Here is a 22,027-nt window from a genome sequence, read left to right as displayed (position 1 = left end):
GCCAGTGAAGCAATGTCCTCCACAACTAAATTGAAGAACAAAACGACAGCAACTTGCCTGTTCCCCTTTCCCCAATTCCCCAACACTGTTCCCATTCCCCCAATTCCCCAATAAAAATCTTAAAAAAAAAAAAAAGTTTTTGCACAAAAAGGAAACCACCAACAAAATGAAGAGACACTCTACTGAATGGGAGAAGATATTCGCCAATGATACATCTGATAAGGGGTTAATATCCAAAATTTATAAAGAACTCATACAACTCAACACCAAAAAGCAAAACAAACAATTTAATTAAAAAATGGGCAGAGGACAGGAATAGACATTTCTCCAGAGGACATACAGATGGCCAGTAAACATATAATAAGATGCTAGTCATCAGAGAAATGCAAATAAAATCCATCATGAGATACCGCCTCACTCCTGTCAGAATGGCTATCATTAATAAATCAACAAACAACAAGCGTTGGCAAGGATGCAGAGAAAAGGGAACCCTTGTACATTGTTGATGAGATTGCAAATTGGCGCAGCCACTGTGGAAAATAGTTTGGAAGTTCCTCAAAAAATTGTAAGTAGAACTACCTTATGACCCAGCAATTCTACTTCTGGGTGTTTATCCAAAGAAATCAAAAACACTAATTCAAAAAGATATGTGCACCCCTATGTTTATTGAAGCATTGTTTACAATAGCCAAGATATGGAAGCAACCCAAGTGCCCATCAATAGGTGATTGGATAAAGAAAATGTGATACATATATACAATGAAATATTACTCTGACGTAAAAAAAGAATGAAATCTTGCCATTTACAGCAACACGGATGGACCTAAAGAGCATTATGCTAAGTGAAATAAGTCAGACTGAGAAAGACAAATACCATATGATCTCACTTATATGTGGACTCTAAAGAACAAAATAAACAAACAAACAAAACAGAAACAGACTCATGGATGCAGAGAACAAACTGATGATTGCCAGAGGGGAGGGGTATTGGAGAGCTGGGTGAAAAAGGCAAAGGGATTAAGAAGTACAAATTGGTAGTTACAAAATAGTCACTGGGATGTAAAGTACAGCATAGGGAATATAGTCAATAATGTTGCAACAACTATGTATAGTGCCAGGTGGGTACTAGACTAATAGGGGATCACTGCATAAATTATATGAATGTCTAACCACTATGCTGTACACCTGAAACTAATAGAAAATTGAATGTCAACTCTAACTGAAAAAAAAAATTTTAATAAATAAAAATACCTTTTCATTAAAAAAAGGAGAGAAAGAGAGAGAGAAGTCTGAAATGACTCCTTGCCCTGGGAAGTTGTGAGAATGGAAAGGGTAGCACAGGTGTGTAGAGAACATGAGAGAAAGACATTGAAGGCAAGATGATTGAAGTTTTGCTCTAGAGACTGACATTATTGATTCCATTCACAGAGATAGGGGACACAGGAGGAGGAAGGAGTGAATTTAAGGGACAAGATGTTGACTTTTATTTGAAAGAGAAATTTTCAGTTTCAAAATAAATGCTGTTCATTTTCAAATTTTCAAAATATCTTTTCTTTCCAGAAAATATAGAGCACTAGTGTTTTATATTTGAAAAGGAAGACAGCAAAATCATTTGGGTTTCTCTAGAAAGCTAGTCTTCATTTCCTATCCTTCTGGGTGAGGTTTAAATGAGGCCTGTCATTATTATGTTTGAGATGGTCTTAATTTTTCAAACATCTAGTGGTTTTTTTTGGGTGGGTTTTTTTTTAAGTATCCACAACTTTTAAAGTACAAATTTCAGTAAGCTTAAATTCAATAATACATGTTTTAAAATGACTGTTTTTGTTAGTTTTTTTTCTGTTTTGGGCCATTCATATTATTACTTGTCTCCAGTCTTATATCTGTCCCTTCATATACTTTCCAGATATAAAATTCCAGGAATAACAATGAGTTGACTCTGTGTTGGCGGAGAAGGTGGTACGAAAAAGAAAGAGTGGTCATGAAGAAATGTGAACAAAGATAGGAAAGTGAAGAAAGAAATAAAAGTTCAGAGAGATTGAATCTTTCCTAAAAAGAGGGTATAAATTGAATTTCAATCTTTGTGTGTTCATCTATAAAGAATGTAGGAATATTATCTCCTTGAAATGAGAATCCATTTTTTATGTCCATACAGTATTTAAGTAGTATTATTAACAGTGCATATGCAGCTGTTAAAATGCTACAATTGAAATATGTATTTTTGATGTAGTTTCAATAGATCACCACTTTAAAGCTTCAGTTTCCATCTGACACTCAATGGAAAAGGGTTAAAGACAAATATGCATTTGTCCCACACTGAAACAAGCGTTTAGCAGTTTGTATTTTTGTGCCCTATTTTACTTGGAGCGTTTTGAGCTTCCTGCCCAGCCCTCTGAGAAAGTGTCTTTGTACCCTTCGCTTACTGTATCTTAGCTTCTGTAAGTCTTAAAACATGAGAACAGCAGCTTCCTGACAAGCCTTTCCCTCAATCAGAACAACTCTAACCACCTTCCTGATGGTGCTCTGTCTCTGTCTGCATAGTATTAATTATTTCTTTTATGCGCACAGCACCGATGAAAATTCAGGAAAAATTACTTTGCCACTTTTGTCTCATTAACATCATAGATGAATAAGGACCTTAGAGTTATGAACTATAAAGCATTTCTTCTTCTATGATAGGGAAGAAACCATACCAAAAAAAAGTATAGGGGCAGCCGGTTAGCTCAGTTGGTTAGAACACAGGCTCATAATACCAAGGTTGTCAGTTCGATTCCCACATGGACCAAGGAGCTGAGCCTTCCACAACTAGATTAACGACAACTACTTGACTTGGAGCTGATGGGTCCTGGAAAAACATACAGTTCCCCAATAAAATTCATTAAAAAAAAAAAAAGTATAGATGGCATTGAGCTATAGTGTGAAATGTGATATTGTATGCCCAGTAAACAATTAGAAAATTTGTAAAAGATGAATTTAGTGTTAAGTTATATCTGCTTTCAATCATAAGTGTATCCAGTTACTTCCATAACACATGCCATATTATCTTTCAGTTCAGTGTAATTTTCATTAGTATTAACAATAGATAACATTTACTAATGTGTGTTAGATAGTTAAATAATATAGATCTAGTAAATATAGATTTTCTAGAAATAAACTCCATTATGAAATGCTTTGCAGCTGGCAAAAATTACATTTAAAATGATTATTCACCAGAAAAGATGAATTGTTTAGTTTATGTTTTTGTGACAACTGCTTATCTATCTGAAAAAGAAAAATGAAGACGAACCTTAACTCTCTGCCTTATCACTTAAGTAAATTTTAGTTGAACCAAAGATTTAAATGTAAAAAATGAACCATAAAAGTATTAGAAAATAAGATTGTTTTTTGAAAACCTTAGAATGGAGAATGCCTTCCAACTACAACACAAATCCCAGAAGCCATAAAAGAAAGGCTTACAACATTTGACTACATAAAAATTTAGAACACCTGCATGATTAAATATACTATAAAATGAAGTCAAAGGACAAATTAAAAACTAGCAAATGTTTGCAACAATAAGAAACATAGCTACTGAGTAGGAAAATGTATGATATGAGCAAGTAATTACAGAAATTAAAATACAAATGACATAAGAAGATGCTTAACTTTCCTTCATAATTAAAGAAATGAAAATTAAAACAGCAATTAGATATATGTTTATTGGCAAAGATGAAACGTATGATAATGTGCTATGTTGCTGAGGTATAGGGAAAAACAGTACCTCTGATATCTGAGTAGTTTGGGGCATCCCTGTATTTGGAGGGCATTTTGGCAGTTTTATCAGCTTCAAAATGCTCATGTCCTTTAATCCAGTATTTGCACTTCTAAAAAATTAGCTCACATGTAAAGCTCTACCAGTTTGCAAGGACAACCATGTTTGTTCAGCTGATAATAGCATAAGGCTGGATGCAACCCAATGTCTTCAACAGAGAACTGGTTATGGTGAAGTATATGGTAGAATAGTATGCAGCGGTGAAAAGGAAGGAAAAGTTTTGTAAGTGCTGATATGGAGTAATCTCCAAAATATATTGTTGAGTTTTATAAAAAGGCAAAGTTTACATATTATATAACATATTATGTTTAATATCTTCCTACATAGAAAAAAGTTGCAGGGATATATATGCCATTATTTGGCAAGGACTATTTCTGAAAGAAACCATTACCTTTGGTTGTTTCTGGGGAGGAGGCCTGGGGAACCAGAAGTCTGGGTGGAAAGGAGATTTACTCTTTAGTTTATAGTCTTTCCTACTCTTGGGAATATTTTTACTATATGTATATATTACCTTTTGACTGAGAACACTTATTAAGTGAAATCATGAGAGCTTCAATAATGAGATTAAGAGAGGGAAAGACAAGGTTATATGTAAATTTCCCCAGTACAGAAATATAACTGTTTTAATGTAAAAATGAACAATTGGTAGATTTAAGAACTAAGACTCTTCTCTGTAAAACACAAAAGATTCATATCCCCCTCGGTCAGTATTTTTTTTTTTTTTTAGCTGAGCCATCCTGCTACCTGTTGGCAGCTCAGCGGCTGCTCAGCTCGGGCTGGACTCGAACTGCTGTTGCTCAGAGCNGCTCAGCTCGGGCTGGACTCGAACTGCTGTTGCTCAGAGCTCAAACTCTTGAGCGAGCTCTTAACCAACTGAGCCACTCGGCCGGCCCCCAGTATTTTTTTTAAAGTATGATCCACAGACTACCTGCTTATTAAAACTACAGATCCTTGGGCCCCCTCCAATCCTCATTTAGTCTCTGGAATGAATCACCAGAATTAACAATTTTAACAAGCTCCTCAAAGGAGAAAACCCAGTCCTGTCCAATTATTGCGTCCAACTCAGCATCCAGAATCTCTGGGTTCTGTCAGGTCTTTGTGGCTCCGGGAGCGATTGTTCTAGTGGCTTTTGGCTTTGTCCCCTAGAAGGCTTTTTTTTGTCCTTATCCTCAGTGGCCACACCTGTGACTGTTAGTGGACTTGCTCTTCATGGTCTGCAGAGCTTTTGCATTTCACTTTCTGCCTGCTGCTGATTTGGAGACCTGAGGATTGCTTTAGGGATCGGCAATCTTAAACCTTTCTAGAACTGTTTTGTAGTGTCTTCCCTCTAGAAAGGCACATAGCCATGCCAACACCTTGATTTTGGCCCAGAGAGACCCATGTTGGACTTCTGATTTATAGAGCTGTAAGATAATAAATTTGTATTTTAAAGCTACTAAGTTTGTGGTAATTTGTTATAAGAGCAATGGAAAACTAGTACAAGTTACTTATGGGTATATGTTTTTTAGCGATAGTGTCAGTAAGGCAGGTCCTGCCAACCACTACTAATGGGAATGTAAATTACTTTACAAACCCTTCTGAACAAGAATTTGGGAGAAGGTTTCATGAGGCCTAAAATGTTCATATCTTTGATTTATTGACCTTAAAGAAATAACATGGGAAGTGGCAAATATTTACATACGAAGATTGTCACAACAGCGTTATTAATATTAGCAAACCAGTAGCAAGCATTAGGAAAATGCTTAAATGAGTTTTTGTACATCTGTATGATAGATTTCATGGAGCCATTAACATTAATGGAACCATTAATTATGATTATAAGCTATAAAGAATCTTTAATGAAATTAGAAAATGCCTGTGACAGACTATAAAGTTAAAATGATTTAGTGCATTCAACTGTATATTCAATATGATATCTGTGGTTACCTGTAAGTATGTATTGATTGAGAGATGCATTAGAAAAAAACTGAAAGGAAAAAAAGACTAAAAAAATCAAAATATTAGTAGTGGTTGAGTTATTTAATTGAATTATTGAATGTATGGATTTTTTTCTTATCTTTTCAATTTTCTACTATGAGTATATATACTTTTAAGCTAAGAGTACAAAATAAAAGTTATGAGACAAGAAGAACATTATGAGACAAAGTGGCAGGGTGATAGACATCCCTCAGATCAGTCCATTTTTCCCCTGTGTCTTGCCGAGAGATTACTGCATTTGGCCTTAATAAAAACTGCAAGATAGATAAAGTATCTTTGAAGAAACTGAAACAGAAAGAGAATAAATGATTCACCAAAGATTATATGGATAATAAATTTAGCTGAGACTAGAAGTGAGTCTTTTGATCTCTAATCCAATATTCTTTCACTGTTTTTTATGTACTTTCTATAACTGGTACTTGATAAATTATTTTTATAAGCTTCTTTAGGGCCAAGACTGTAATACTCATCTTTATATTCCCTTTAGTGTCTAGCTGCAGGTACCTTGACTATAGTAGATATTTAATAGATACTGTTAATTGAATCATAATTGGCCAAAATTATGAAAGATACAAAAATGAAATAGATTGTCATAAAAAAAAACTGAAGTCATGATAACAGTGTTTAGGAGGCTCATTTTCTTTCCACCGTCATCTCTGTTTCTCCCTTCCTAACTTCCTTTTTCCTGTAATTAATTCATAACATCTCTGACCCTTTTTATTGCCCTATCTTTTCTTGGGTTACATAAAGGAAAACTATTTCTAGCACTTATGCCATTTTTAATATCCAGGAAATGCTGTAACACATGAGTTTAGACTGATGCAGGATAATTAGGAATTGGGAGAAAGTTTGCAAATCATTAACATGTTCTAAATTATTTCATATTAAAAATACATAGAATTTAAGTTAAGAATGCTAGACTTACGCTGAGGAAGTATCTGCCAAGTTTCTAAAAAGCCAACTAATGTTATCACCAATGCTAGTCATAACAAACTGAAGGTTTATAAACTAGGTCTATACACAGAAAAAATATGCTAGCTACAGCATGCCTTTGGATCTGAGAACCTTGGGTTATCTTAACAATCAATGATTTTTATTACTAGTACTAACAGAACCCTCAGAATGAGACCATGTGGAAGAGGAGCGAGATTTGTGGACTGGCGAAATCAGTTCTAATTTTACTTTCTAGGCCTGGCTTAGCCATTAGCTAGGTTTATAACTTTGGAGCTACCCCCAATAATTTTTGGAGAAAGGGAAGTTATAAAATTATAAGTGTGATTTTTTTTAAATGTGTTATTAGCCTTTCTGGAACGCAATTTTCATGTAAAATGAGGAGAGTGGGTTATCTAGGTGAGGCTTGATGTCTTTTCCAGCTATAAAAATTCTCTGCTAAAACATATTATTCTTAGTAGAAAATAATTTAAGAACAATAGGTGTTTGTTCCAGGATGTCAGAAAGCAAAAGGTTAGGATATCAGAATATCATTAAATACAAAGTGAAATGTCAAGTACATTAGAAAACGTGAACTATAGGTCTTCAGTTTGAACTCTAGCTATTGGCATTTGTTTGAAAAGCTATAGTATATTGAATAATATGAAAAACTACAGCTGTGCGCCAATGCTGAACCATGTGCCACTGAGGCCTCAGCCTCTCTGTGGGCGGGGGCACTCATTGGGGGCTGAAGGTGCACAGGGCGGGGACAGGGCTTGGGGAGGCCTCGTTAGGTGCCCCCCGGCCTGCCACAGGCCTCAGCAGTGCTGAGCTAGTGGGCAGCAGCCCGCCTTCCTAGCCTCTGTCATCTACTTCTGCTGATGCTGGAGACAGTGCACCTTTAAGGGAGAGAGGGAGGACATTAAGGAGACTGGGATGAAGGAGAGCATGACACCTGCCCCTTGGCAGATCTGTCTGTCGCAGCCTGACCTACAGAGGTCAGACTTGCAATCCCCTAACTGTGAACATACGCCTGTCTTCATCAGGCATGAGGTTTCAGGTGAGGAAGCAAGAGTTAGACCCCTGAGATTAGTCAGTTTCCAGAGAGCTCCCTCTCTGCTACATTCATTGCCCAGAAGACAAAACTGCCTCTTTACACTCCTAATTTCCGCCTGCCCTTCCCAAGTCTGCGTGCTTGAGACAGTACTAAAGTTTTCCCTTGCTTTTACCACCCTCGATGTCGTTTTTTTAAAAACTTTATTTCCAGAATATTTGTTAATCACCTTGTTTTTTGTATTGCTGAATTTAAACTTTAAAATTTGTAAGCGGAACTGAAGTGGTATATGTGTTTAGGTAGCTGAAGTGTTAAAGTGCAGATTAGTTGTGTGTTTTAGTGACCCCGCTTCCCTCTATTGAATTGGCCCGCGCGTTCCCAGAGAGCAGCCGCTCTGCCCTAGCACTCCGTGAATCACTGTGGGGAATTCAGAAGCCACGGTCCTTCCCCACAAGGGACTTAACTGTTACATGCAAAACAAAACTGCAGCATGTAATGATGACACAGGCCAATAGACATTAAATTACATGATTTACTTCACTTTCCTGAAAATTGTGACTCACTCCCCTTTTATTTTTTTGTGTGAGTTTTAACAGTCAGCCCAGATCAATAACTATTAATATCTGAGAGCCAGCTTCTTCACGAGTGCCTAGAAAGCATTAGGACTATCACGAGTTGCATTTATCTTCCCACAAGTGAAGGCAGAGAGACTTGTTCAGTTCAGACTATTCATTTAAGCTGAGTGTTCTTTCTTTTTATGTCGCCTAATTTTTGTTCTGGCATCTGTTTCTAACTACTAGAATGAATAGTCTAAATTGAAATTTCCATTTCCTCATGACTGACTTCCATCTTCAACCTTCTACTGAAACTGTTTCTACTCAGATCATGAACGACCTTCTTGTTGCAGAATCCATTTCAGTTAAATGATCTTTTTGTTTGATTCGATACTATCAACCACTCACTCTCATCTTCTTGATGCCTTTCTCTCTTTAGTTGCTATGATGGCTGTCTTTCCTCTTTTATTTTTTTTGCCCTGTCTTTATAATTGCTCCCTTTCAATCATCTTTCTAGACTCCTTTCCCTCTATTTAAAAAATATTGGTATTTTCCAGCATTTGTCTCCCAACCCCAACATATATCTCTTAGCTCACCGCTTTCCTTAGCTTCTGACCTATATTTATCCACTTAGTGAACATTTTTACAGTTATGGGTGCACCTCCCCCCAATTTCCAGTCATTCTTCTATCCGGAACTGTTGTATGGCTAGAAACAGTTCTCCAAACCATGCTGTCCTCGGTAGCCCTGCTGTTGTTGCCAATACTGTCAAAGGGTCCTTGTCCTGGTCCAGGCCTGAAAGTGTCCCACTCTGGCTTTCCTTCCGTTTTGCTGTTTCCCATGGGCTGAGAAGTCTGTAGGGTCAAGGAAGTGGACCCGCCCTCCCCACCACCTTCTAGCTGCACAAGACCCCAGAAACTCCTGCAATGGTCTCCCTTCCCAGGCCTGTTCTTCCGAGAGTGGACTGCATCCCTGGCGTGTAGTCCCTGGGCCCCAGGGGCAGCTGTTTGGAAGGGGATAGATGGAGCTTGGATGGAGGTGGACCTTCAGGTCCCCTGGCATACATGTGAAGCCCCTGAGCAGAGGTGAGAGGAGACGGAGAACATACAGGGACCTCCATTGTCACAGGCCCCACAAGCATTAGGGACAGGACTAATTACTGCCTTACTTTTCTTCGCATTCCTGGTACAGTGGTGCTGGTGGTGATGCTTCAACTACTTTTAGAGATTCTTAAGGACAAGGGCTTTAGCTTTTTATTTTTATTTTCCTATATGCTTATGCCTATCACAGTGCTTACTCAAAACACAGTGATGAATACTCAGTCCATGTTTATTTTATTTTTTTTTAAATTGGGGAATTGGGAGAGGGGGACAGTGGGAACAGTTTTGGGGAGTTGGGGAGGGGGGCCAGCTAAATTGTTGTTCTTCAATCTTAGTTGTCTCTAAGCTCAAGGTGCTGTATTACAATCTTAGTTGCAGGTGGGTGTAGCCACCATCCCATGCAGGAGTCGAACCAGCAGCCTTGTTGTTAAGAGCACATGCTCTATCCACTGAGCCATCTGGGCAGCAGCTCAGCTCAAGGTGCTGAGTTCAGTCTTAGTTGCAGGAGGGCGTAGCCCACCATCAAACAGGCAGTCTTGTTGTTAGGAGCACGTGCTCTCACCAGCTGAACCATCCTGCCACCTGTTGGCAGCTCAGTGGCAGCTCAGCGCAGGTGCAACATCACTGGCCCATGTGGGAATTGAACTGGCCACTCTATTGCTCAGAGCTCACGCTCTTAAGCTAACTCTTAACCAACTGAGCCACTCATCTAGCCCATCAGTCCGTGTTTATTGAAGGAGTTAAGTAACAGATGGTATTGAACAATTTATAATAATTTTATCTCCCTTATTGTTATTATAAAGAGTTTATTGTAATGTTTGTATGGTTTTATTATGTCTTATGGCCAGCAGTTTTCCAGAAAAACATACTTCTAGTTTTGCATTACCATTAAATGGGAAAACAAGATTTTATATATAAAACTGAATTTTATTTTTAAATATATTTTCACAAACATTAATTTCATAAAATAGGGTGAGTTAATGGTGAATGATAGAGAATAGTATCAGGCAAACATAAAAATCTTGATAATACAGATTAGTGTTATGTCATGGTTACTGGGACAACAGTGCTTATAACTAGTTATATAAGCAATTGCGAAGCCCTGAGGGACTCTTAAGATACAAGTGTGAGAAGGAGCGTGACTAAGTTCTGGAAAACTTAAGGCTGCTGGAAAGAACAGGGCTGGGCTTTGCTGCGAGGTTTCCCATGAATTCAGAGGGTGACCCCAAGATCCTGTAGGTCTCAGTTCTACAGAGCTCATTTGTGAGGAGTGTATTTGTGTATGATGGCTTTTAATGCAAAAATCACATAATTATTTAAATTAGAGTAATTTAAAAATACCAAATCAGCATGTTTCAATTCCTGAGATGATTATTCATAGTGATAATGCATATATTCTAGGTTGGCCCCCCTAATTCAGTGACCTTGTAGACTTAGAACTGTCCCTAGTATCATACCTGCTTTGGATTCTGCTTTAGCATATGTATCACGTTGTAGTGAGAAATACTTTGCTCTGAGAATTAAGTAAACTGGACTTGGATGGTCCTTACATTATTACAAGCTCGCATGTTCTATGACTCTTTTATGTTTGCCACTTGGAAAATAGTCTACTTGTAATTCCACAGAGGAGCAACAAAGAGTTAAGCCATGGCAATAATTTGAGTTTTACACCTTAACTCTGAGGATTTGTACTGTTTCATCAAGTTTTTTGCTTTGTTTTGTTTTGTTGATAGGTTGTTTCTTCCATGCTCTCCTCCTACTCTTAACATTTTTAGGCATAATAAAATGTACTCATTCCAACCCTTCTGCCTCTAGATGAGTCTTTCAGGAACTCCTCATCAAAAGTATTAAATATCAACGCAGTTATCTTTATGAGCTATCATGTATTGTCTGGTTATTGTGCCATGTGAGTCAAGATTAAGAGAGTCATGATTAAAGCCACTTAATGACATTGTTTCAAAACTATTTCTGTGATGAAATTGCTGTGACAGCTTGGGATTCACTAGCTTTTGAAGGAGACATTTGGTTTATAAACAGTTTAAATTGTTTTTGTCATCTAGAAAATAGTTCTCTCACACAACATTTTAAAACGTCATTACTTTTCTTTATTTAGTAATGACACTTGGAGTGATTTTTGCCTTCAAATAATTTTTCCAACATTGCAAGGATGGGAGCAGACCTAATTCCCATATTTCACTTCCCACTCACTTATGCTTCTATATTGGGGCCCTACCTACCTCTTTCTCATATGCCTGTTTATTACTTCCTCCTGCATTCAAGAAACTTTTTCTAAGTACCTTGGGGTGGCAATTGTTTAAAAAGAGGATTTGACACCCACCTGGTGATTAAAAAGCAAAACAAACAAACAAACAAAAATCTAGTGAGCATCACATAAGTCACATATACTGTCCCTGCCCCTTCCTCTACGTCCAAGGCAGAAGAGGTGGACTCACCACCCTTTCTTGTGTGTGCTTTTTGGGCTTCTGGCTTTTTCAAGGCTACTCATGAATGTGAATATGTTAGGGGTGGAGGAAGAAATGTGGGGAAAGCGTTTGGTCAGTATGAAACAGGATAAAGCACTAAGTAAAATACTGAGAAAAGATACCTTAACCTAACCAGTAGATGTTCAGTACATGCTTATTGAATTTAAGCTCATTTTACAGGAAAAGAAATGGAATCCCACAAAGATAGTTAGTTACAGACCATGTCCTCTGATTCTTTGACCAGTTCCTTTTCTATTAGAAGATACCATAATGACTATTTTCTTTTTTTATATTTCCATTCTTGGCACAAAGTAGGCATGACATATTGAACTCAACTATGTTATTTGTAGGGCTGGTGGCAATTACTAGGTCTCTTTATGAGTAGCAATCTCATAGGATATGGATTTTGGAGTCAGACGTGGGTCTAAATCTCATTTTTGCTGTTAGCACTTGGGCAAATTTCTTAATCTTTCTTAGCCAAGACTTTCCCATCTCAATAGGTGGGGATAATAATAGGTTCCACATAGTGTTGTGATAACAAATGAAATAAGGTTATTTGGAAGCGTTTAGTTTGGTATGTGGCACAAATCAGAGGCTTCAATAACTACTTATGAAATGAGTAGGGGGTAGGTATTACTGTATTTGATCTCCCTTACAGAGAGTCAACATACATTACCCTTCAAGTATGGCCCATTATTTATAGGTATGTATTCTTATTGCCCTAGTTAACTGCTATTTGGCTAATATCTTTTCGTCTGGAAAATGCTTCACCTACCTCACAGCCTCTTAATTTGTTTAATTTGTTTGATTCCAGACTAATCCATGGAGGACAGATGTTAAATGGACTAGCAGGTCCAACCGTAATGAACGCAGCTCCGTTCCTCTCCACGACATGGTTTTCTGCAGATGAACGGGCGACTGCCACAGCTATTGCATCGATGCTCAGTTACCTTGGTGGAGCATGTGCGTTCTTAGTCGGACCACTTCTTGTTCCAGCTCCCAATGGGACGTCACCTCTTCTTGCTTCAGAGAATAGCAGGGCCAACATTAAAGATCGCATAGAGACTGTATTATATGCAGGTATTTTGAAGTTTATTTTCTTCCTGTCACACTTCGTCTTTCATCCTAGTCATCTTCACTCTGCTTTTTGTATTCCAGGTCACATCTTACGAAATATAAGAGGACTAATATAAACATATGCATATATGTGCTTTTCTTGTCATTTAATATGGAGAAGCCTACTTGAAACTTACCTTTTCTAGGAAGTTATTATGTTTCAAATGTGCTACATGGAAGGTTATTTCTTTACTTTTCCCATCCATTTACAATTAAGTGCTGTGTCACACATTGTTCAGTGTCTTTTCTAGATATCTTATCAGTATATAAAATTAAACGTGATCAACGATAAACAGTAGTTAAGCAGCTGTTGGTGGGTGTTAAGCTTGTTTTCTTGCTTGCAATTTCCCCTTTACTGGCCATGTTCTCTAACCTAATAAACCTAGGTGTATTGTTATCTTCATTTTTCTACTCTCTGTATGTTTAGTCCACTAACAAGGGATAGTGATCTTTCCCAGACATTCTCTTTGATCCTTTCTCTTTATTTCTAGAGCCAAACCCTAGTCCGCTCTTAATTAGTTTCCTACAAATTTTCTTAAATATGTTCTGTCTCCCCATATGATTGTTTGTTATTTCCTTCTGTATTCAGAAAACCTTTTTTATAAGTGTTTACTGTATACCAAGCACTGTGCTAAGCACTGGGAATTGGTAAGATCACTGATGAAATAATTATAATACAAATAGACATATACAGAGCTTGGAAGACCTAACTGGCCTGGGTTTGGAGAAAAGTTGAGGAGTCAGGAAAGGTTTTACCAAGAATGTGGTAATTGAACAAAATTAAGGATTTCATTAGGAGTTCACCAAATGTTCAGGTGAGTTAGGGTATTCTGTATAGAAGGAACAGCAACTGCAAAGACAGAGAAGGTATGAGAGAGCTCAGTGTATACAGGGAGCTGCACATAATTTGGTATGGCTAGAGTAGTGTAAATATGTGTGTTTGGGCGTAGGTAGCATATGGCAGAAAATGAGGTTGGAAAGATAAGGGATCAGATTATATAATGAACTTTGTATTCATTTATTCACTTATTAATTTAACAAATCTATTTTGAGCTCCTATGTATCTGTCACTGTGCTAGGCACTGAGATAAACATGGTTCCTGCCCTCACAGAACTTACAGTGTCCCAAAGGATACAGACAGGTAAACAAACAGTTGTAAAACAGGGTGGTAAGTGCTATAACCAAAGGCCTACAATTGCTCTGACAGCTCAGAGGAGGAGCACTTAACCCAGATTTTGGAGGCCAAGTAGAGTTACCTGAAGTTTATTCTAAAAATAACAAATTTTAGGATGCAAGATTAACATATAAAAATCAATTATATTTCTATACATTAGCAATGAGCAATCTGAACATGAAATTAGGAAAATAATACAATTTACAGTAGCCTCAAAAAAGAATAAAATATTTAGGAATAAATTTAACAAAATAAGTATAAAAATCTGAAGACTATGAAACACTGTTGAAAGAAATTTAAAAAGACCTAAAGAAATGGAAAATCTTCCATGTTCATGTGTTGGAAAATTTAATATTGTGAAGATGAATATTCCCCAAATTTATCTACAAATTCAGTGTAATCTCAATTAATATTCAGCTGCCTTTGTTGCAGAAATTGACAAGCTGATCCTAAAATATATATGGAAATGCAAGGGACCCAAATAGCCAAAACAATCTTGAAAAAGAATAGAGTTGGAAAACTCACACTTCCCACTTTCAAAACTTACTGTAAAACTACACTAATCAAAACAGCATGGTACTGGCATCAGAACAGACATATAAATCAATGGAGAAGTTAGATTCCAAAAAATAATCTGTTACATTTATGGTCAATTGACTTTTCACAAGGGTGCCAAGGCAATTCACTGGGGAAAAAATAATCTGTTCAACAAAAGGTACTGGAATAACTGGATATTCATATGCAAAAGAATAAATTTGAACCCCTTCCTTATACCATACACAAAAATTAACTCAAAATGGATTATAAACCTAAATGTGAGAGCTAAAACTATAAACTTCAGAAGAAAACGTAGGAGTAAATTTTCATGACCTTGGGTTGGGCAAAGCCTTTTTATAAAGGACACCAAAAGCGCAAATAACAAAAGAAAAATTAGGCAAATTGGGTAGTATGAAAATTAAACACATTTGTGCATCAAAGTACACCATCAACAAAGTGAAAAGACAACCCACAGAATGGGAGAATATAATTGCAAATCATATATCTGATAAGGGAGTTTCATTCAGAACATATTTTTTTAAAACTCTTATAATTGAACAACAAAAAGAAAAATAACCCAATTTAAAAATATGCAAAGGACTGAATAGACATTTATCCAAAGAAGATATACAAACGGCCAGTAATATATGAAAAGATGCTCACTGTCATTAGTCATTAGGGAAATGCAAATCAAAACCATGATGTAATAAACTTCATACCCAGAAGGATGGCTATAATCAATAAAATGGGAAATAAGTGTTGTCAAGAAAGCAAGGGCCGGCCAGGTGGTGAGATGGTTAAGAGCTGGCTTGGGACGCCAGAGGGCCCCAGTTCGGATCCCACATATGAGGGCCATTGACACTGCCCTCTACAGCTAAGACGCTGAACAACAGCTCAACCTGGAGCTTGGCTGCTGTGAGTCGCCGGCGACGTAGGCTGCAGCCCCTGCTGCAGTGGGTGGCCATGGGCTACCGTGTGTGGCCGGCAGCCAGCGTGAGCGGCCAGCAGCCTCAGTGAGCTGCTGTCCAGGAGCCGGCGATTGATCTGCCTCGCCCGGGAAGAGTGCAATGATGGTGCAAACTTGGGCCAGTGAAGCAACGTCCTCCACCACTAGACTGAAGAACACACACACACACACACACAAAAAGGACAGCAACTTGTCTATTCCCCCAATTCCCCAGCTCTGTTCCCATCCCCCAATTCCCCAATAAAAATCTTTGGAAAAAAAAAAAAAGAGTTTGAGCTCTTAGCAACAGCAGTTCAATTCCTGGCCTGAGCTGAGCTGCCGCTGAGCTGCCAACAGGGGGCAGGATGGCTCAGCTTAAAAAAAAAAAAAAAAAAGAAAGCAGAGAAATGGGCCAGCAGAGTGGCGCGTTGGTTAGGAGTTGGCTTGGGACGCCAGCTCTGAGCAGCAGGGCTCCGGTTAGGATCTCACATGAAGGCCAGTGATCCTGCACCCTTTACAGCTAAGATGGTGAAAAACAGCTCAACCTGGAGCTGAGCTGCTGTGAGTCACTGGCGACGGCGTAGGCTGCAGTGGAGCTGGCCGGCAGCGAGTGTGAGCTTTCGTGAGCTTTTATGAGCCACCGTGAGCGGCCGTCCAATGGCCAGCGAGCTATCTGCCTCATTCAGGAAGAGCACAATGATCACAATACCAACATGGGCCAGTGAAGCGACATCCTCCACAACTAGACTGAAGAACAAAAGGACAGCAACATTCCCAATTCCCCAATGCTGTTTACCTCCCCCAATCCCCCAATAAAAACCTTAAAAAAAACCCCAGAAATTATACATTAGAACCCTTACACATTACTGGTAGGAATATAAAATACCACTTTGGAAATAGTTTGACAGTTCCTCAAAATGTTAAACATAAATTACCATATAACCCAGCAATTTCATTTCTAGATACATCCCCAAGTGAGATGAAAACATACATTCATGCAAAAAATTGTATATGAATGTTCATCTTAGCATTATTCATAATAGCCTAAAAGTAGAAACAGTCCAAATGTCAACTAAGTAGATTAAAAAATATATCCATTCAGTGGAATATTATTTGGAAAAAAAAGAATGATGTACTGATATATACTCCAATATGGATGAACCCTGAAAACATTATGCCAAGTGAAAACGCCCATCACAAAAGATCACATGTTATATGATTCCATTTATAAGAAATGTCTATAATACTCAAACCCATAAATACTGAAACTAGATTCATAGTAACCTACGGCTTGGAGATTTGTGGGGGTAATAGATACAGAGTTTATTTCTGGGATGATGAAAAAGTTCTAAAATTGATTGTTGTGATGGTTGCACAACCCTGTGAATATACTAAAAACCGTTGAATTCTGCCCTTTAAATGTGTGAATTGTATATTATGTGAATTATATGTCAAGCTGTTTACAAAAATGCCAGTAGAAAAATGGGAAAAGAATATGAACAAGGCAATCACAGAAGAAGAAATACAAACGACCAGTAAGCATTAGGAAGTTGCGCATTGTTATTAGTAATTAAAAAAACTGTAAATTAAAACAATTAACTTTTTGTTACTCTTCAGATTGACAAAGATAGGCATTATATGTAGTTAAGTGTCTTGTAGGAATACAGCCCTAGAATTAGAATTATCCTATTGAAAGGACCTCTAGAAACCTAGTCCAATCCCTTTATTGGTACAGAAAGAGTAAGGATTCATTCAAGTTCCAAGTTAATTAATGGCATAGGCAGATTTACTATATTTCCCCATGTATCAGATGCACCCTTTTTCGAAAAACTTGGGGTCTAAAAACTGGGTGCATCTTATACAGTGGTTGTAGGTTTTTTTTACTTGCATTTCCCGCAAGCGACGCGGAGTTGTATGAATTTTATGATGAATAAAACTTGAGTTCAATAACTTTATGTAATACGTTTTTTTCAAATTTCAGGCCCCAAAATTAAGGTGTGTCTTATACATGGGGGCATCTTATACATGGGGAAATACGGTATACTTCAAGACTTCCTGACTTTTCTACTAAATAGGGCAGTTTCCAAACACTGGGACTTCAAGGTGTCAGAACTCTAGAGGGAATGACTGGGACTGCTAGGAACATTCCCTTCTTTGGTGCCAAACTCAGACTATTTGGATATTCATTTTAGTTCTGATTGTTTAACATTCTACATTAATTAATCTTGTGTTTATAAATTTTGCTCTGTCTCTTGGTTTCTTATTTTGGGTACTTTCCTTTTCTGTTCAAATTTCCCGTATAGTCTATAAATTGAGCCTGCCCTGCACTATACATCAGAATATTGTATCATCGATCAAACCTCTTCCAGTCCTGTTCTTACCAGTTTTCTCAATCAAATTCTTGGTGTCTGAGGACCATGCTTATTAGACAATCATCCTATACCTGTTTCAAAATCTCTTATAGTTCAGTACTGTTGGTTTTTAATGTATTTTCTCCGTAGAGTAACACTTGTTTACTGCCTCCATCTTTTTGTCTACGTAGCCGACCATAGCACACCATACATCTTTGCCCATAGTATCATTTGTTACCGATGGCCTGCTGAAATTTTATCTTTACATATCCATCTTTCTTACAAGACTGAGCTATTTTGGCTAGGTACTGTATTTTGCTTGTCTACCTATGCCTGGAGCTTATTTGATGCTCAATAAATACGTGTTAAGTAAGTAATACTTGAAATATTGAGCTTTTTGTGTTGCCTGGTTAACATTTTACTTTCTTTTTTCCTTCAGAATTTGGACTTGTCTGCTTACTATTTTCTGCAACTCTAGCTTATTTCCCTCCCCGGCCTCCTCTTCCTCCCAGCGTTGCTGCAGCTAGCCAGCGGCTGAGTTATCGGCGGAGCTTTTGTAGGTTATTAAGGTAAGTGTACTTAGGACCACACTGAGTGTTCTGACTAGCACCTTCAAGGTAATCCCACATTTATTTAAGATAATTTAAGATAGTAATTTTTCAGCAACCTATTAATCAGATTGTAAATAATTGATAAAATACTGATTAAATACTTTAGAAGGACTCCTTATCAGAAATCTATCTTAAAAATCATACAAAACAAAAACCCCTATCATTTTTGTCTTCTCTACATACCACCTATACTATTATTTACTTAGTATTTTTAAAATCAAATCTTTTACTTAGTTTTATTTTTAAGGAAACATATCACATAGTATCTGTGAAATCAGGGGTTATATGTGTTTATTATATTTTTTCTAATATGTAAATTCTTTTTATTCATTTTGTATTTCTTTATACACATTAAAATAAGTGTAGTCAATACAAAGTGAATAAAATGAATGTTTATTTACATACTTCCAGTGGGATCATACTTTGAGAAACAATACTCTATTTTATTGGTATAACTTAAATGTAATTAGATTAAATTCTGCCCTTGAAGGCTCAAATGTCCAGTACTGAATTCAATTCTTTGGATATATAGACCATTACTGCTAATTATGTTTTGCAACTGGGCCACTATAACTTATCCTTTGAATTTTTTCCCCAATTAGTTGTGATGAGTTTTTAGTGATTCATTAGCAACTCTCTCTAATTGGTTCTTTCCCAGTCTTCCTCTCCTACCAGATGGTAAGTTCCTGTGGTCAAGAAGTGTGTTTTTGTGTCCCATGTAGTAATATTGTCTAATAGGAATATAGTATGAGACACATAATAGGTAATTTTTAATTTTCTAGTAGCTTCATTAAAAAAAGTAAAAAGAAACAGGTAAAATTAATTTTAATACCATATTTTATTTAATCCAGTATATCTAAAATACTATTTTAACATGTAATCCAAATTCAAAATTATTAATGAGATATTTTACATTATTTTATTCATACAAACTCTTTAAAATCCAGTGTGTAATTTACACTTATATCACAAGTCAGATGCTAAATTTTCATTAGAAATACTTGGTCTGCATTTAAATTTCATCAAGTTAACAATTGGGCAGTGTCTCCCATATTTCACTATTTATCTAAAATTAAAAATAAGTACCTGCAACTTTTCAAATTTTGTATCAGCACATCTCTGATATTATTTGAAAGGTCTTATATTCTACAGACAGTTGTTTGGGCCTTAATTGGAGATTTTTGTCTTCACTTCTGTAGAACACATTTTTTTTCATAATGTTTTAAAAAATTTCCATAATTGAAATAATTACTTTTACCATGTCTCCATCCAAAAATGGTTTTGTGTTTGTGCAGGAACTCAAACTGTTTTATAGCCAGCTGAAGTTATAAGCTCGAATCTGTTAAAAATTGTTTAAAAATGTTTGTTGGACATTTAATTCTCTGATTTTAGGCAATTAATTTTCTTGATTTTTTTTTTTTTTGCTGTTGAGAAGAAACTTCTTATAAAGTTCACCATGTATTTGTTGAACATCACTTAATTATATTAATTTTTTTTTACACAAAGGACATCATTTCGCTATGTACAGCAAATTGTAGTTGCCATTCATTATGAAATTTGCAGCATACTTTCTCCCAGTCTCTTATTTCTTCTCCATAAAATATTCAAATAAACAAATTACAATGTTATATCATTATGTAAAAAAAAGAAATATTTGGAATTGACTTCACTGACACCAAGAAGACCAGTGGCAGTTTATAATACTAGAAACAACACATGCTACAACGTGACACTCTTAATATCTTACCCAGAGCAGCAGTTAAAGTAAATTACAGCTCTACTGAAAAAATTAAGTTGTATTTAATGGAAAAGTACTTTTCACTGCTTCTGTTTTTAATTTTTTATTTCAATTAATTAAAATGAAATAAAATTAAAAATTAGTTCTTCAGTTGCACTAGTCACATTTCAAATGTTCAAGAGCCACATCTGGCTAGTGGCTACCATGTTAGCATAACTATGTAACATTATTTTCAAACTTTGGTTCTCACCCAGCTAATTTAGTAGTTTGACCACTTTTTAAAAAAAAGCACAACATAGAATGGAATGAAATAGAATAGAAAACATTACTGCATCACTTGTAGTAATGATGCATATTTTTTGTCAGACTTTCGTTTCAGTCTATATGTATGTATGGGTAGCTCACAAAATAAATATATATATATATATATATATTTTTTAAGATTTTTATTGGGAAATTGGGGGATAGAAACAGCACTGGGGAATTGGGGGAAGGGGAACAGACAAGTTGCTGTCCTTTTGTTCTTCAGTCTAGTTGTGGAGGACGTTGCTTCACTGGCCCAAGTTGGCACCATCATTGCGCTCTTCCTGGGCGAGGCAGATCAGTCACCGGCTTCTGTTCACTCCGGCTGCTGGCCGCTCAAGCTGGCTGCTGGCTACACACGGTAGCCCATGGCAACCCACTGCCACAGGGGCTGCAGCCTACGCTGTCGCCAGCGACTCACAGCAGCCCAGCTCCAGGTTGAGCTGTTGTTCAGCATCTTAGCTGTAGAGGGCAGTGTCACTGGCCCTCATATGTGGGATCCGAACAGGGGTCCTCTGGCGTCCCAAGCCAGCTCTTAACCAAGGCGCCACTCGGCCAGCCCTAAAAATACATTTCTTACTCTGGAGTATAGTAAAAAGTTTTTGAAAACCACACCTTTACAGCATCTGGTACATTGCCTTCTACATAATAGGCAAAGAAAAAGTATTAGTCAAACTGAATTATTATCAGTGGCACACATTTATAAGATGACAGTTAAAATAGGTTTTTTTTTAAATGTTATTTAAGTTTTTCTTTATGCCAAGCCAGAGATTAGATAGAAATAGATAATGCCTAGCATTCCTTTGCCTCTTCTCATATTCATCTGTTTACTCTGCAAGATTGCTTGCTTTTACCTTTGGGCTGGCCAGGGGAGTTCTTTGGGCCTGCCATGCCAGGTTCCCCTAATCTCCCAATGTAATCTTCTCTGGTCCTTCAAAGAACCTCTGAAATCATAACTTCCTGGATCAATTGGAATAACTGCTTTTCTAGATTCTAATTCCATTATCTGGGAGAAAAACATCAATGGTTATGTGCCAAAGTTTCCACCACAATTATTTATTTACTATTCACATGATTCCCATCTCTTACATGTGTTTACCCTGTGTAAAACCTAATGTAAACATCTCTCTCCCTTTATATATTGGTGTAATGTTTGATGATAGTGGTCATTGTTTTTGCTTTTTAAACTTTAAGAGGGGAGAGTTGAGTTGAACATGTTCCTTACTTAGGACACATGAACACATTTATTTATTTATTCAGTCGTTCATTTTTTTATATTTCTCACTCCCATTCCTCTACCCAGGCCACTTCTCAAATGCATTTAATGTATATCTGTCTGTGTGCTT

General features: G+C 36.9%; 1 protein-coding gene across 2 annotated transcripts in view; it reads left to right on the top strand.

The window, feature by feature from the left end:
* Window positions 1-22,027, top strand: part of SLC49A4 (solute carrier family 49 member 4) — a 70,309-nt gene that overhangs the window by 14,771 nt on the left and 33,511 nt on the right. For both annotated transcript variants that reach the window (XM_019652671.1, XM_019652679.1), the window contains exons 3-4: window positions 12,719-12,984; window positions 18,469-18,598. In XM_019652671.1, the coding sequence (XP_019508216.1) occupies window positions 12,719-12,984; window positions 18,469-18,598 (396 nt within the window). The remainder of the gene's footprint in view (window positions 1-12,718; window positions 12,985-18,468; window positions 18,599-22,027) is intronic.

The sequence above is a fragment of the Hipposideros armiger genome, unplaced genomic scaffold (genome assembly GCF_001890085.2).
Source record: "Hipposideros armiger isolate ML-2016 unplaced genomic scaffold, ASM189008v1 scaffold_8, whole genome shotgun sequence".
Taxonomy (NCBI): Eukaryota; Metazoa; Chordata; class Mammalia; order Chiroptera; family Hipposideridae; genus Hipposideros; species Hipposideros armiger.
This window is presented reverse-complemented; position numbering and strand designations above follow the sequence as displayed.